At 39.7% G+C, this 14267-nt stretch overlaps 1 protein-coding gene across 1 annotated transcript in view; it reads left to right on the plus strand.

Moving 5' to 3' along the window:
* The window catches only part of LOC133643563 (isoleucine--tRNA ligase, cytoplasmic-like), a 144789-nt gene that overhangs the window by 56694 nt on the left and 73828 nt on the right, over window positions 1–14267 (plus strand). Inside the window, exons 13-14 of the mRNA XM_062038213.1 lie at window positions 66–164; window positions 10789–10915. Coding sequence (XP_061894197.1) covers window positions 66–164; window positions 10789–10915 — 226 coding nt within the window. The remainder of the gene's footprint in view (window positions 1–65; window positions 165–10788; window positions 10916–14267) is intronic.

A 14267-nucleotide genomic window follows, 5' to 3' on the forward strand; every position in this document is an offset into this window, starting at 1 on the left:
AGCCCTTGTGTAATGTGTAATGTTTCGTTCACCCAACAGCCTCAAGTTGATTTGTTTATTTGTAGGTCAGACACGCCCCTGATTTACAAAGCTGTGCCCAGTTGGTTTATCCGGGTGGAACACATGGTCCAGAAACTTCTTGACAACAATGGACAATGTTACTGGTGAGACTATTTCTATATAACATGCAATGAGTAACTGCTGCTCAGGAATCAGTCAATCCATTGCTAAGATGTCTTCATTTAAAAAAAAACCCAACAGGAACTAGCATATTTTCCGGACTATAAGGCACACTTAAAATCCTTTTTTTCCCTCAAAAGTCAACAGTGCACCTTATAACCCGGTGCGCCTAATGTATGACATAATTCTGGTTTTGCTTACCGACCTCGAAGCAATTTTATTTGGTACATGATGTAATGATGAGTGTGACCATTAGATGGCAATCACACATAAGAGATACGTGTAGACTGCAATATGATGGCAATATGACTCAAGTAAACAATACCAACATTTTATTTGTTCCATTGAGAATATAGAACATTACACACAGCGCTCAAAAATCTATCACAATGTTTTAGCACAACTTTGGTAAGCTATGAAGCCGCACCGCTTGATGGATTGTCGGCGTATTAAACATAGTATTATTATAAACATAGTATTATAAACAGAGTATTATGGTGTGTGTATAAAGTAAGACATATTATCTGGCGTTTTTGTTTCGCAATATTATGCAAAAGCAACTTTTCTTACATTCTGGTATCTGCTGATCTGTATTTGGGATCTGCATAAATCCTGAAAATTTGTGCACGTTCGCCTTTGTAGTCCGTGCCGACACCGTAGTCGATAAGCTTCTTCTTTTTCTCTATCTTCTTGTTATGGGACATTCATCCTCTGCTGATGCCATTTTTAATATAAAGTAGCGTAAAGTTCTTACTTATATTATACTTTACATTATTCACCCAAGGAACTTTAGTTATTAGAAAGTTACGGTCTAACGTTTTTCACGGGACACATTTCCAGCCTTGTTGTTTCCGGATGAAGAGATGTTGCTCCGTTATTGATTTAGGTCAAGTCTGAATGTCATTAAAACAGTTAGCTCCATCTTTTGACACTTCTTCCACTCCCGTTCTTGCACACTACACCGCTACAACAAGATGACGGGGAGAAGACGCTGTCGAAGCTGAGCCACGTAAATAAGACCGCCCACAAAACGCCGCATCTTGAAGCGACTGTCAGAAAGCGGCTTGAAGATGATCTGTAAAACATCTCTGCAACATTTTGACCAAATAACCACCATTACATGTTATGTAGACCACAAGGAAGTGTTTTACATTAAAAAAATAAAATAAAATCAATGAGGTGGCGACTTGTCCAGGGTGTACCCCGCCTTCCGCCCGATTGTAGCTGAGATAGGCTCCAGCACCCCCCGCGACCCCGAACGGGACAAACGGTAGAAAATGGATGGATGGATGGAATAAAATAAAATAATAATATGACTCTTTTAATGCGCCCTTTAATCCGGTGTGCCTTGTATATGAAAAACAGATCGAAAATAGACCATTCATCAGCAGTGCGATTTATAATCCGGTGCGCCCTATGGTCTGGAAAATATGGTACTTGTAATTGTGCAGGATGCTACATAGGGGTAGCAGGATGTGGAGTCAAAGTCTGCATGATGGCTTGCCAACCAAGTTGTATTACCCCAGGTGCTCCCAGTGCTCTTTTCTGAGCTGCTGGTAATGGGACTGTCAAACTGAGATGAATGACTAGCCGCTAGGAAGGTGAAGAAACACACATACACACATACAAAGGCCAAGACTGACGCAGACACACCGCTACTGTAAAGGATACATTTCTATCATGTGGGGCTAAAAGCATTGCACTTAAGTTCACAGCAACCAACCATCTCTGTGTATTTTATTCAAATTGACAGTGTTAAAAGTATTTTGTTGGGTTCCAGAGTGCAGACATGTAAATATAATGTACAGTAGTACCTCAAATTTCACAACCAATCTTGTAAGCGAAAACACATGTATCTCAAAAAAGCGCCGCCCAACGAAACACATTAAAATCAGTTTATAATGTGCTTGTCCCCACCCAAAATGCCACAATATGACATATAACATGGCTTTTGAAAACAAAAACACACTTTTTATCTAAAAGCATTGTATAAAAACAATACAATATTCACAGATAATACACATATACTATATTCTGTGTTACCAGAGTCTTTCTATTTTTATTGTATTATATTTTAACTGTTTGCTACTGTTGATTGTCCTCCCTTTCTTTTGCTGCTACAGACACTTAATTTCCCCAAAGAGATGAAGTTTTTTTTATAACATACAATAGAATGTACTGCAAATAACTCCAGTAGTTTTTATAAAGTGAGAATGTGCAACATTTACTTTGGAGAGCGACTGAGGTTTGTGGTGAAGTTGGTTTCATGTTGGTGGTTGGTTACTGTATCCGTCTCCGTAGTTACAGTAGCAGTTTCAACTCACTGTTCAAGGACTGCTCTGTCATGGTGCAGGGATTTCCTACCATGACCGGTCGTTTATATTTGGAAGAACTTTTGCAGTGTCTTCTATAAGGATGTACAGTACAGACCAAATGTTTGGACACACCTTCCCATTCAATGCATTTTCTTTATTTTCATGACTATTTACATTGTAGATTGTCACTAAAGGCATCAAGACTATGAATGAACACATGTGGAGTTATGTACTTAACAAAAAATGTAATATAACTAAAAACATGTTTTATATTCTAGTTTCTTCAAAATAGCCACTCTTTGCTCTGATTACTGCTTTGCACACTCTTGGCATTCTCTCGATGAGCTTCAAGAGGTAGTCACCTGAAATGGTTTTCACTTCACAGGTGTGCTTGAAGCTCATCGAGAGAATTCTAAGAGTGTGCAAAACAGTAATCAGAGCAAAGGGTGGCTATTTTGAAGAAACTAGAATATAAAACATGTTTTCAGTTATTTCACCTTTTCTTAAGAACAAACCCTGTTTCCATGAGTTGGGAAATTGTGTTAGATGTAAATATAAACGGAATACAATGATTTGCAAATCATTTTCAACCCATATTCAATTGAATGCACTACAAAGACAAGATATTTGATGTTCAAACTCATAAACTTTATTTTTTTTTTGCAAATAATAATTTACTTAGAATTTCATGGCTGCAACACATGCCAAAGTAGTTGGGGAAGGGCATGTTCACCACTGTTACATGGCCTTTCCTTTTAACAACACTCAATAAACGTTTGGGAACTGAGGAGACACATTTTTTAAGCTTCTCAGGTGGAATTCTTTCCCATTCTTGCTTGATGTACAGCTTAAGTTGTTCAACAGTCCGGGGGTCTCCGTTGTGGTATTTTAAGCTTCATAATGCGCCACACATTTTCAATGGGAGACAGGTCTGGACTACAGGCAGGCCAGTCTAGTACCCACACTCTTTTACTATGAAGCCACGTGATGTAACACGTGGCTTGGCATTGTCTTGCTGAAATAAGCAGGGGTGTCCATGATAACGTTGCTTGGATGGCAACATATGTTGCTCCAAAACCTGTATGTACCTTTCAGCATTAATGGCGCCTTCACAGATGTGTAAGTTACCCATGCCTTGGGCACTAATACACCCCCATACCATCACAGATGCTGGCTTTTAAACTTTGCGCCTATAACAATCTGGATGGTTCTTTTCCTCTTTGGTCCGGAGGACACAACATCCACAGTTTCCAAAAACAATTTCAAACGTGGACTCGTCAGACCACAGAACACTTTTCCACTTTGCATCAGTCCATCCTAGATGAGCTCGGGCCCAACGAAGCCAGCAGCGTTTCTGGGTGTTGTTGATAAATGGCTTTCGCTTTGCATAGTAGAGTTTTAACTTGCATTTACAGATGTAGCGACGAACTGTAGTTACTGACAGTGGTTTTCTGAAGTGTTCCTGAGCCCTTGTGGTGATATTCTTTACATAATGATGTCGCTTTTTGATGCAGTACCGCCTGAGGGATCGAAGGTCCGTAATATCATCATGTGCAGTGATTTCTCCAGATTCTCTGAACCTTTTGATAATATTATGGACCGTAGATGGTGAAATTCCTAAATTCCTTGCAATAACTGGTTGAGAAATGTTGTTCTTAAACTGTTGGACAATTTGCTCATGCATTTGTTCACAAAGTGGTGACCCTCGCCCCATCCTTGTTTGTGAATGACTGAGCATTTCATGGAAGCTGCTTTTATACCCAATCATGGCACCCACCTGTTCCCAATTAGCCTGTGCACCTGTGGGATGTTCCAAATAAGGGTTTGATGAGCATTCCTCAACTTTCTCAGTCTTTTTGCTGCTTGTGCTAGCTTTTTTGAAACATTTTGCAGGCATGTAATTCCAAATTAGTTCAATACATCTGTTAATGTTCAATGTGATGCCTATTTAATGTTGTAACTACTCAGTTATTCATGTTTCAATGAAATTATATTTAAATGTTGCATGATAGAAATATTAACGTCTTTTTTGCCGCACATAATGCAGTTTGTTGTTGAAATATGAAGAGTTGCAAACAGAACAAAATCATTTGATTATGAATGGAAACTGTTAGGCTCAAATATATGCAACTTTCTAATTAAAAACTTTTCTCCAGCGCCTGTTAAATGATTTGAAAAGAGGCATTGTGATTAGAACCGCCACTTCTGCTCCTGTTGATTTTCACCTCGGAAAGATTCTGTCACCGAACGTTTCCCAGATCATCAGCATTGGCATGGAATGTAAATTAAAAAACCTGTTCACGGCGCTTTCACATCACATTCACGCTCGATGATCAGAGGCTAAAAAGAAAAAGAACCCCCTTCAGAAACGCAAAGTGCTTGTTAACATATCCCTTAAGTGATTTGCTCGGCTTGTCTCTCTTTTCTCACATTTGTGCATTGGGCAGGCGAGGGCTAATTACCTATTAGGACTTATTCTGGCATTCGTCTAAGTAAATCAGTGGGCAACTAATGCTTGGCCATACTTTCTCTACAGTTGTTGAATATAATGACAAATAGTCTGATTTTCCTCATTAGTCCAATCATTCCCATTGTTGCCACTCTACATACAGTCGTTGTATTAGGACGTTGTATTAAGACTTCTATTTTAAGGCCAGTGTGCCTGTGCCAAGGATTCTGTAGTTGAATGTATTGTGAGTTTCAGCGAATGGAATAATGATACAGCTCAGCAATGATCCTTAGCAATAATACTAAGGAAAGTACAATGGCATTGGACTTAGTCCTTTTTTTGCACTCCCAATGCATAACACAGCCACTAAAAAGATTCCTCAAATAGCCATAATATAAGCTACAATTAGCTGTTATTAGTTAGGGTAGGGGTTGCACGATATAGACAATATATGCTATAAATGATAGATTGTAAGATTGGCCAACGCGAGAGCAATACTAGCGTTCCTCCACAGTGCAGAGCCACTTCTAAGTCAGTCATCCAGCAAATAAACTGTTTCTCACAAGTTTCATCCTTGGAGGGCAAGACATAGCTAACATGCTACAATACACACTGTCGGAGGATATGCTAACTGCTAAGCTACAGCTCTTGAATGTATATAAAGGTAGGTTGATCGATACAAATATTTAAAGTAACAATACCAAATTACAACAGTGGTTAGATCGATATTTTTTTCTTCAAAAAAATATTTTGATGTTTCTGTTATTGTTGGCAAATTCTGGAAATAAGTCCCTGGACACAGGAGGATTTTGGGGGTAAAAAAACAAAGGATTTAAACCAAAGTCAATAATAGGAATAATTTATATGTTATATTGTTACACTGCCATCTTGTGTTTTTGTCTAATTATAATTAGGATAAAAATGTAATCATTCAATAATCTTTACTTTCATTAGTACCAGCATTGGATTCGATACCCAAATGTGTAGCATCACCCCAAACTCAGTTAAAGTATATAAAAACACGAGATTAAGTGCTTATTACATTTTAACAGAAGTGTAGCTAGAACCATCTTACAGCAGAAAGTAACTTGATTTTAAAGCTGAACTGCACTTTTTAAACATTTTGACGATCTTATGAGAGACAAAAACACTTTTTTTTTGCATTCTAATTGGTAATAATCGACTCCTTTTAGGTGGCTAGCAATGCAGCTAATGGTAGCAATCCATTCTGCTTTTAAATCACTCTAAAATGCATTCAATAGATGTCAGTACTTTAGTTACGTTCCGTAACCTGCGTAATAACCAAGCTGTAGTGACATTGTTATTGAAAGAGCAACCGTTGAGGTTCTGTTTTTCTACCATAGTAACAGATCGGCTGTAAGCTAGCTTCTGAGTCAACAGCTCAATGGCTTTTGAGTTTGTAATGCACAACACAATAGCGGTGTACCGTGCAAGGACGAGAGTGGAAGAAGTGTCAAAAGATGGAGCTAACTGTTTTAATGACATTCAGACTTTACTTCAATCAATAACGGAGCAGCGTCCCCTCATCCCAAAATGTGTCCGTTGAAAAACCGTCCGACCGGAACTCTCTAATAACTAAAGTTCCTTGGGTGAATAATATATACTCACTACACCGGTATGTTTTAGCACTTTCATGGCGAGTTTACTGACAGATATAATTAAGAACTTTACACTACTTTATATTAGAAATGGCACTAAAACATTTTGATAGATTTTTGAGCGCCGTGTGTAATGTTCTATACTTTCAATAGAACATTTAAAATGTTGGTGTTTACTTGAGACTTATCTCTTTTGTTTGACTGCCATCTACTGGTCACACTTATAGTTACACCCTGTACCAAATAAAATAGTGTAGCGTCCCGGAAGAGTTGGTACTGCAGGGAATTCTGGGTATTTGTTCTGTTGAGTTTATGTTGTGTTGTGGTGCAAATATTCTCCCGAAATGCGTTTGTCATTTTTTTTTTAGTTTGGTTTCACTATATGGCATATGTTTATGACCGTGTTGGCGTTGTTCATACGGCCACCCTTAGTGTGACATGTATGGCTGTTGAGTAAGAATGCCTTTCATTCACTTGCAAATGGAATGTTCAAAAGTCACATGGTCAATTAAATTGGCCAGAATCATACAGAATCACAGCATTTCTTGACATCTTCGTGTTGAGACCATTATCACCCCTTCCAACGCTTCAATTACTTTGGAGTGAGTGAGCTCAACCTTATAGTCCAGAAAATACGGTAAACAAAACGCCGGCGGAAAGCAATAATCGGAAAATTAAAAAAAAGAAACGCGTCGTAGAGACGCGTGGACTTCCGGAATTTAGCATCCTTTCTGATTTCAATGCGTAAAAAGACACAAAGTGCGTTAACGCCAACATTGAATCATATTACAGTATCTGTAAAGTATTAACCCGCATTTATTGTTTTGTTTGGACATAGCTATCTCTACAGTGTCTGTACTATAGTTGTGCCAACAAGCATGATGTGCTGCGTGTATCATGATCAATACTATTGTGACTTACTAGTTGGACACTTGTCTGTTTGTTCAGGTTGGCTGGTGGTGTTTTTTTTCCCAGTTGATTCTGGTTATGCACCCCATTTCTGTCAATATAGCTTGGCTTCAATCTCTACATTTACACTGTCAAGTCACGCCGGTCCTGACTCTGTTTTACCCTCTTTTCGTGAACGCTTCGCTTCTATAAACAGCAGTTCAACCTCTGTATATTTAGGTTAAAGAAACATTTTGTCTAAAAAATTGTCATCTCTATGGACTATTATCAAGTCTGCCATGACTAAAACACACACCCATTTGTTTTTGGAAGTACAGTAGAAACAAGCAATTGTTAAAAAAAGTAGAAAGTGCTTTGGACACTGAAATACATGTGCCTGGGAAATAAGTTCCAACATTGCTTAAAATGAGCAAAATAAGGCAAATATTTTACATACTGTTATGAAAGTGTCTGTTACTACATTACCGTATTTTCCGGACCACAGGGCGCACCGGATTATAAGGCGCACTGCCGATGAATGGTCTCTTTTTGATCTTTTTTCATATATAAGGCGCACCGGATTATAGGGCGTATTGAAGGAGTCATATTATAATTTTTTCTAAATGTAAAACACTTCCTTATGGTATACATAACATGTAATGGTGGTTCTTTGGTCAAAATGTTGCATAGATGACGTTTTACAGATCCTCTTCAAGTCGCTTTCTGACAGTTGCCTCAGGATGCGCCGTTTTGTGGGTGGTCTTATTTACATGACTCACCTTCGGCAGCGTCTTCTCCCCGTCATCTTTGTTGTAGCGGTGTAGCGTGCAAGGACGGGAGTGGAAGAAGTGTCAAAAGATGGAGCTAACTGTTTGAATGACATTCACACTTTACTTCAATCAATAACAGAGCAGTATCTTCTCATCCGTGGCTCACTAGTGCAACAACGCCGGAAATGTGTCCCGTGAAAAACAGTCCGACCGGAACTCTCTAATAACTAAAGTTTTTTTTAAGGCTTCCATAGCGAAATATAAGTTAGAACTTTACACTACTTTATATTAGAAATGGCAACAGCAGAGGATGAATGTTCCACAACAACAAGATAGTGGAAAAAGAAGAAGCTTATCGACTACAGCATCGACACGGACTACAGTGGCAGACTTGCGCAAATTTTCAGGACTTATGCAGATCCCAAATACAAATCAGAAGGTAAGATAAGTTGGTTTTGCATAATATTGTGAATCAAAATGCCAGATATGTCTGCTAATGGGTGCCATTTTGCGATCCTCAAACAAACACCACAGTAATACTTGTATCTTTGACTACGGTAGCCATGATAGGCCGACAATCCATCAACCGGTGCGGCTTCAAAGTCATACTAAAACATTTTGACATATTTTTTAATGGGCCCTGTGTAATGTTCTTTATTTTCAATGGAACATTTAAAGTTTTGGTGTTTACTGGCGTCATATTGCAGTCTGTAGTATCTCTTATGTGTGACTACCATCTACTGGTCACACTTATCATTACACCATATACCAAATAAAATTGCTTCGAGGTCGGTAAGCAAAACCAGATTTATTCCGTACATTAGGCGCACCGGGTTATAAGGCGCACTGTTGATTTTTGAGAAAATTAAAGGATTTTAAGTGCACCTTTATAGTCCGAAAAATACGGTAATTATTGAAAACATTTTTTTAGGGTTGTCTTATATTCAGGTCAAAATAACACATTCATATTCTGAAAAACGTCATGCCATTTCTTCTCATTCACTGCTGCTTCACCCGCTGTCCAATTATTTAAGCGTATTCAAACCATTTTACACCTGCTAACACAACCTAGAGTCCCTTCTCTGTCCTTATTTCTCCCTACTGCATGCACCCCCAGCATCTCTGCCTTATTCGTCACAGTAGCGCATCTTTTAATGGCACTTCTGTGACTCTTCCAGACAACACACTTTTACATTCTACATTTTGATGAAGCAATGAACAAGGGAGCGTGTGAGGGCTAGAAGGAGTGCATTGAGGATAGGTGACTAGCCAAAAATCATTAAATTGTTATATTAGGGGCCTAAATAGAAATGCCTCCTACAAATGGGAATTGATGAACTCGTTGCTTAGCGAACAGGGGGATATTGAAGACAATGTATCCCCCTCCACCACCATCTGAGCATCACTGCATGGCATAATGAAAAGTAAAAATAAAAGCAAGTAACTTTCTATGAGGAATAAAAGTTCCACATCTCCTAACAGTAATACTTCGCATCAAGTTCATATTATGGGTGTGTTGGCATATTACTAAACTGACTGGAGAAGGGCTCTAGTCAGGAAGGTGAACAAGAACCTAATGGTCACACTGACAGAGCTACAGCATTCCTCCGTGGAGAGAGGAGAATCTTCTAGAAGGACAACCCACTCTGCAGCAAGCCACCAATCAGGCCTGTATGGTAGAGTGGCCAAACAGAAGCCATTCCCTAGTAAAAAAAAAAAGCACATGGCAGCCCACCTGGACCGCCTGAAAGACTCTCAGACCATGAGAAACAAAATGATCTGAAGAGACAAAAATGTAACTCTATAACGTCATGTTTGGAGGAAACCAGGCACTGCTCATCAGCAGGCCAATACCATCCCTACAGTGAAGCATGATGGTGGCAGCATCATGGTGTGGGGTTGTTTTTCAGCGTCAAGAACTGGGAGACTACCCAGGATAGAGAGAAAGATCAATGCAGCCATGTACAGAGACATCCTGGGTGATAACCTGCACAAAAGTGTACTTGAACTCATACTTGGGGGACAGTTAATCTTTCAGCAGGACAACGACCCGAAGCATACAGCCAAGATATCAAAGGAATGGCTTCAGGACAACACTGCAAATGTCCTTGAGTGACCCAGCCAGAGCCCAGATTTGAATCCGATTGAACATTTCTGGAGAGATCTATAAATGACTGTGCACCTATGCTTCTCATCCAACCTGTTGGAGCTTGAGAGGTGCTGCCAAACTGCCCAATGATAGCTGTGCCAAGCTTGTAGCATCCTATTCAAAAATACTTGAGGCTGTAATTGCTGCCAAAGGTACATTAACAAAGTATGTGCATGTGATTTCTTAGTTTTTTATTTTTCATAAATTTGCAAAAAGGTCTAAACAAAAACAAAAAAAACCCTTAAATATTGTCATTACGGGGTATTTTGTGTCGAATTTTGAGGACTACAAAGAATTTATTCCCATTTGGAACAAGGCTGTAACATAACATACTGTTGGAAAAGTGAAACACTGTGAATACTTTCCACATGTACTGTAAAAACACAAGTGCACTCAGGTCATTTTCCATGTTTTGCAGGGTTCCAGATTTTGTGGGTGAGAAGCGCTTTGGCAACTGGCTGAGGGATGCTCGCGACTGGGCCGTTTCGAGGAACCGCTACTGGGGCACGCCAATCCCCATTTGGGTCAGCGAAGACTATGAGGAGGTCAGAGGAACACAAAAAACTGCTAAGATATGACTTGCGGGATTAAAGCATGCATGACAGTTTGTTTTTTACCAATTGATATGGAGGATAATGTATTTATTGTCTCAAATACTTGATGTAGCTCAATTAACCTAAAGTTGTGTATCACCAATCGTAGTTTTCATTATTTGTAACAAGCTTGTGTTTCTCTTTTTATCATGCATGACTTGGTGTTTGGTGACCATAATTCCTATAATAATGTATATTAATTCATTAATATTAATTAATGTAGCGTCACTGTGTACCCCCTCAGCACTGTTAACGCCACATGAATAATGCAAACAGAAAAACACAATGTTGTTTCTATCTTACTCGTGAAGGCAACTTACAAAATAACGGAATATAAACAGGTTACTGTATGCTCTACTCCGCTCCGCTGTTTATTTACCTAAGATGTCGTTTTTTTGGAAGAAGGCAATAATTGGAGCAAGGAATTGTTTCATTTTCTTGGATTTGCTGTGCATGAGAAAGTAGAAGGAAAACATAGCTTTCTTTGACCAAAGGGTCATTTGTTAACAAGAATATTGCTCAACACAGCCGTAACAGATCTGATGTTGTAATGCAGGGGTGTCAAACTCATTTTCATTGAGGGCTGGGTTATGGTTGGCCTTAGAGAGCCGCTTGTAACAGTGAATATGAATATGCATAAGTTGTGGTATTTTAGGCTTCATATTGCGCCACACATTTTCAATGGGAGACAGGTCTGGACTACAGGCAGGCCAGTCTAGTACCCACACTCTTTTACTATGAAGCCACATTGTCTTGCTGAAATAAGCAGGGGCGTCCATGATAACGTTGCTTGGATGGCAACATTTAATAATAATACCTGGGATTTATATAGCGCTTTTCTAAGTACCCAAAGTCGCTTTACATGTTTAAAAACCCGTCATTTATTCACACCTGGTGGTGGTAAGCTACTTTGGTAGCCACAGCTGCCCTGGGGTAGACTGACGGAAGCGTGGCTGCCAATTTGCGCCTACGGCCCCTCCGACCACCACCTATCATTCATTCATCATTCATTCACCGGTGTGAGCGGCACCGGGGGCAAGGGTGAAGTGTCCTGCCCAAGGACACAACGGCAGCGATTTTTTTGGTAAGAGGCGGGGAGCGAACCTGCAACCCTCAGGTTTCTGACACGGGCGCTCTACCCACTACGCCATGCCGCCCCTAACATTTGTTGCTCTAAAACCTGTATGTACCTTTCAGCATTAATGGTGCCTTCACAGATGTGTAAATTACCTATGCCTTGGGCACTAATACACCCCCATACCATCACAGATGCTGGCTTTTGAAATTTGCGCCTATAACAATCTGGATGGTTCTTTTCCTCTTTGGTCCGGAGGACACGACGTCCACAGTTTCCAAAAACAATTTGAAATGTGGACTCGTCAGAGCACAGAACACTTTTCCACTTTGCATCAGTCCATCTTAGATGAGCTCTCGGGCCCAGCGAAGCCGGCAGCGTTTCTGGGTGTTGTTGATAAATGGCTTTCGCTTTGCATATTAGAGTTTTAACTTGCACTTACAGATGTAGTGACCAACTTTAGTTACTGACAGTGGTTTTCTAAAGTGTTCCTGAGCCCATGTGGTGATATCCTTTACACACTGATGTCGCTTTTTGATGCAGTCCGTAATATCAACGCTTACGTGCAGTGATTTCTCCAGATTCTCTGAACCTTTTGATTATATTGCGGACAGTAGATAGTGAAATCCCTAAATTCTTTGTAGTAGCTCATTGAGAAATGTTGTTCTTTAACTGTTCGACAATTTGCTCACACATTTGTTCATAAAGTGGTGAACCTCACCCAATCCTTGTTTTTGAATGACTGAGCATTTCTGGAAGCTGCTTTTATACCCAATCATGGCACCCACCTGTTCCCAGTTAGCCTGTTCACTTGTGGGATGTTCCAAATAAGTGTTTGATGAGCATTCCTCAACTTTCTCAGTCTTTTTTGCCACTTGTGCCAGCTTTTTTGAAACATGTTGCAGGCATCAAATTCCAAATGAGCTAATATTGGCCAAAAAAAAACAAAGTTTTCCTGTTCGAACGTTAAGTATCTTGTCTTTGCAGTCTATTCAATTGAATATAGGTTGAAAAGGATTTGCAAATCATTGTATTTTGTTTTTATTTACGATTTACACAACATGCCGACTTCACTGGTTTTGGGGTTTGTATGATAATTATTGTGTTGTATTATTAGGGATAAGCGGTAGAAAATGGATGGATGGATGTATTTTTATATAGTATTCAAGTTGAAAATATCTGCAATTGCATGCAGTACATGTATTTTTTTCTGTTAAAATGGAAAGAACAAATATTTTTAGATCAAGTACTTCATTGACACATATTGATGCCAGGCTTTCGCGGGCCATATTAAATGATGTGGTGGCCCAGATCTGGCCCTTGTGCCTTGATTTGATACGTTTGTTATAATGGGTCATGAATAAACTGCTTAGCCAGCATTAATAGCATTGATGAGCTCATTGTAAACAGTACAAGTTTAAAACGCATATGCAGAGTAGCCCAACCAGAGCTGATCACACAAGATACTATATGCTACTGCCATCTTGTGCAGGCAGTAAAACAACTACATCAGGAGGTTGCCTACAGCCAAAGTTGTTTATGACTGTTTTTGACTCTGCACTTATTGGTGACCATTGCGGTTACTTGCTTTTGTAGACCACCCATCTTGAAACTATAGGATGTTGATAATGGATGAGAGAACGTTTACAGTAGTAGTGAGGACAGTATGAGAGAAATGTGTTTTATGTGGATGGTCGTAGTCAAATCCAGTTGACATATCAAATGCACTGGACAGGACAGAGCTGTCAGAATTAGGTTGTTTGAGGTTTTGAGAAAAAAAGAAGAGCTGTTCCCTCAGCTGAAAGAGTGGCAGCTCACGACCTGCTTGCTGGAAATAGAATTGTGGCTGTTTCCAGAACACTGCTGCTCCCTGGTGCCTCCTTTGCTCACACCAGCAAAATCTCACACACGCAGCCCAAAAAGTGATTTTCTTAATTCTATTACCTCAATATGTGTTACTCTCAGGTCCGGTGAGAGCAGTCTGTATGTTCCTCTTCCTGTGGCCTCTTAGTGTCAGATAAGGTTTAGCCGTGTCTATCTGGGCCATGTTACCTTGTGCTGCCAAAACTAGAGCAGAATCCATAGGTCGGCTCTCTTCGGAGAGCTGATTAAACACTTTACCTTACTTTTTAAAGTCACTCTGAAGGTGTTTTAACATGGGCCTGGTTAGAAGTCTGTTTAGGGACATGCTGCAGATGCTCTAACACAGGGATGTCAAACTGGTTTTCA

Source organism: Entelurus aequoreus, linkage group LG26, assembly GCF_033978785.1.
Source record: "Entelurus aequoreus isolate RoL-2023_Sb linkage group LG26, RoL_Eaeq_v1.1, whole genome shotgun sequence".
NCBI lineage: Eukaryota > Metazoa > Chordata > Actinopteri > Syngnathiformes > Syngnathidae > Entelurus > Entelurus aequoreus.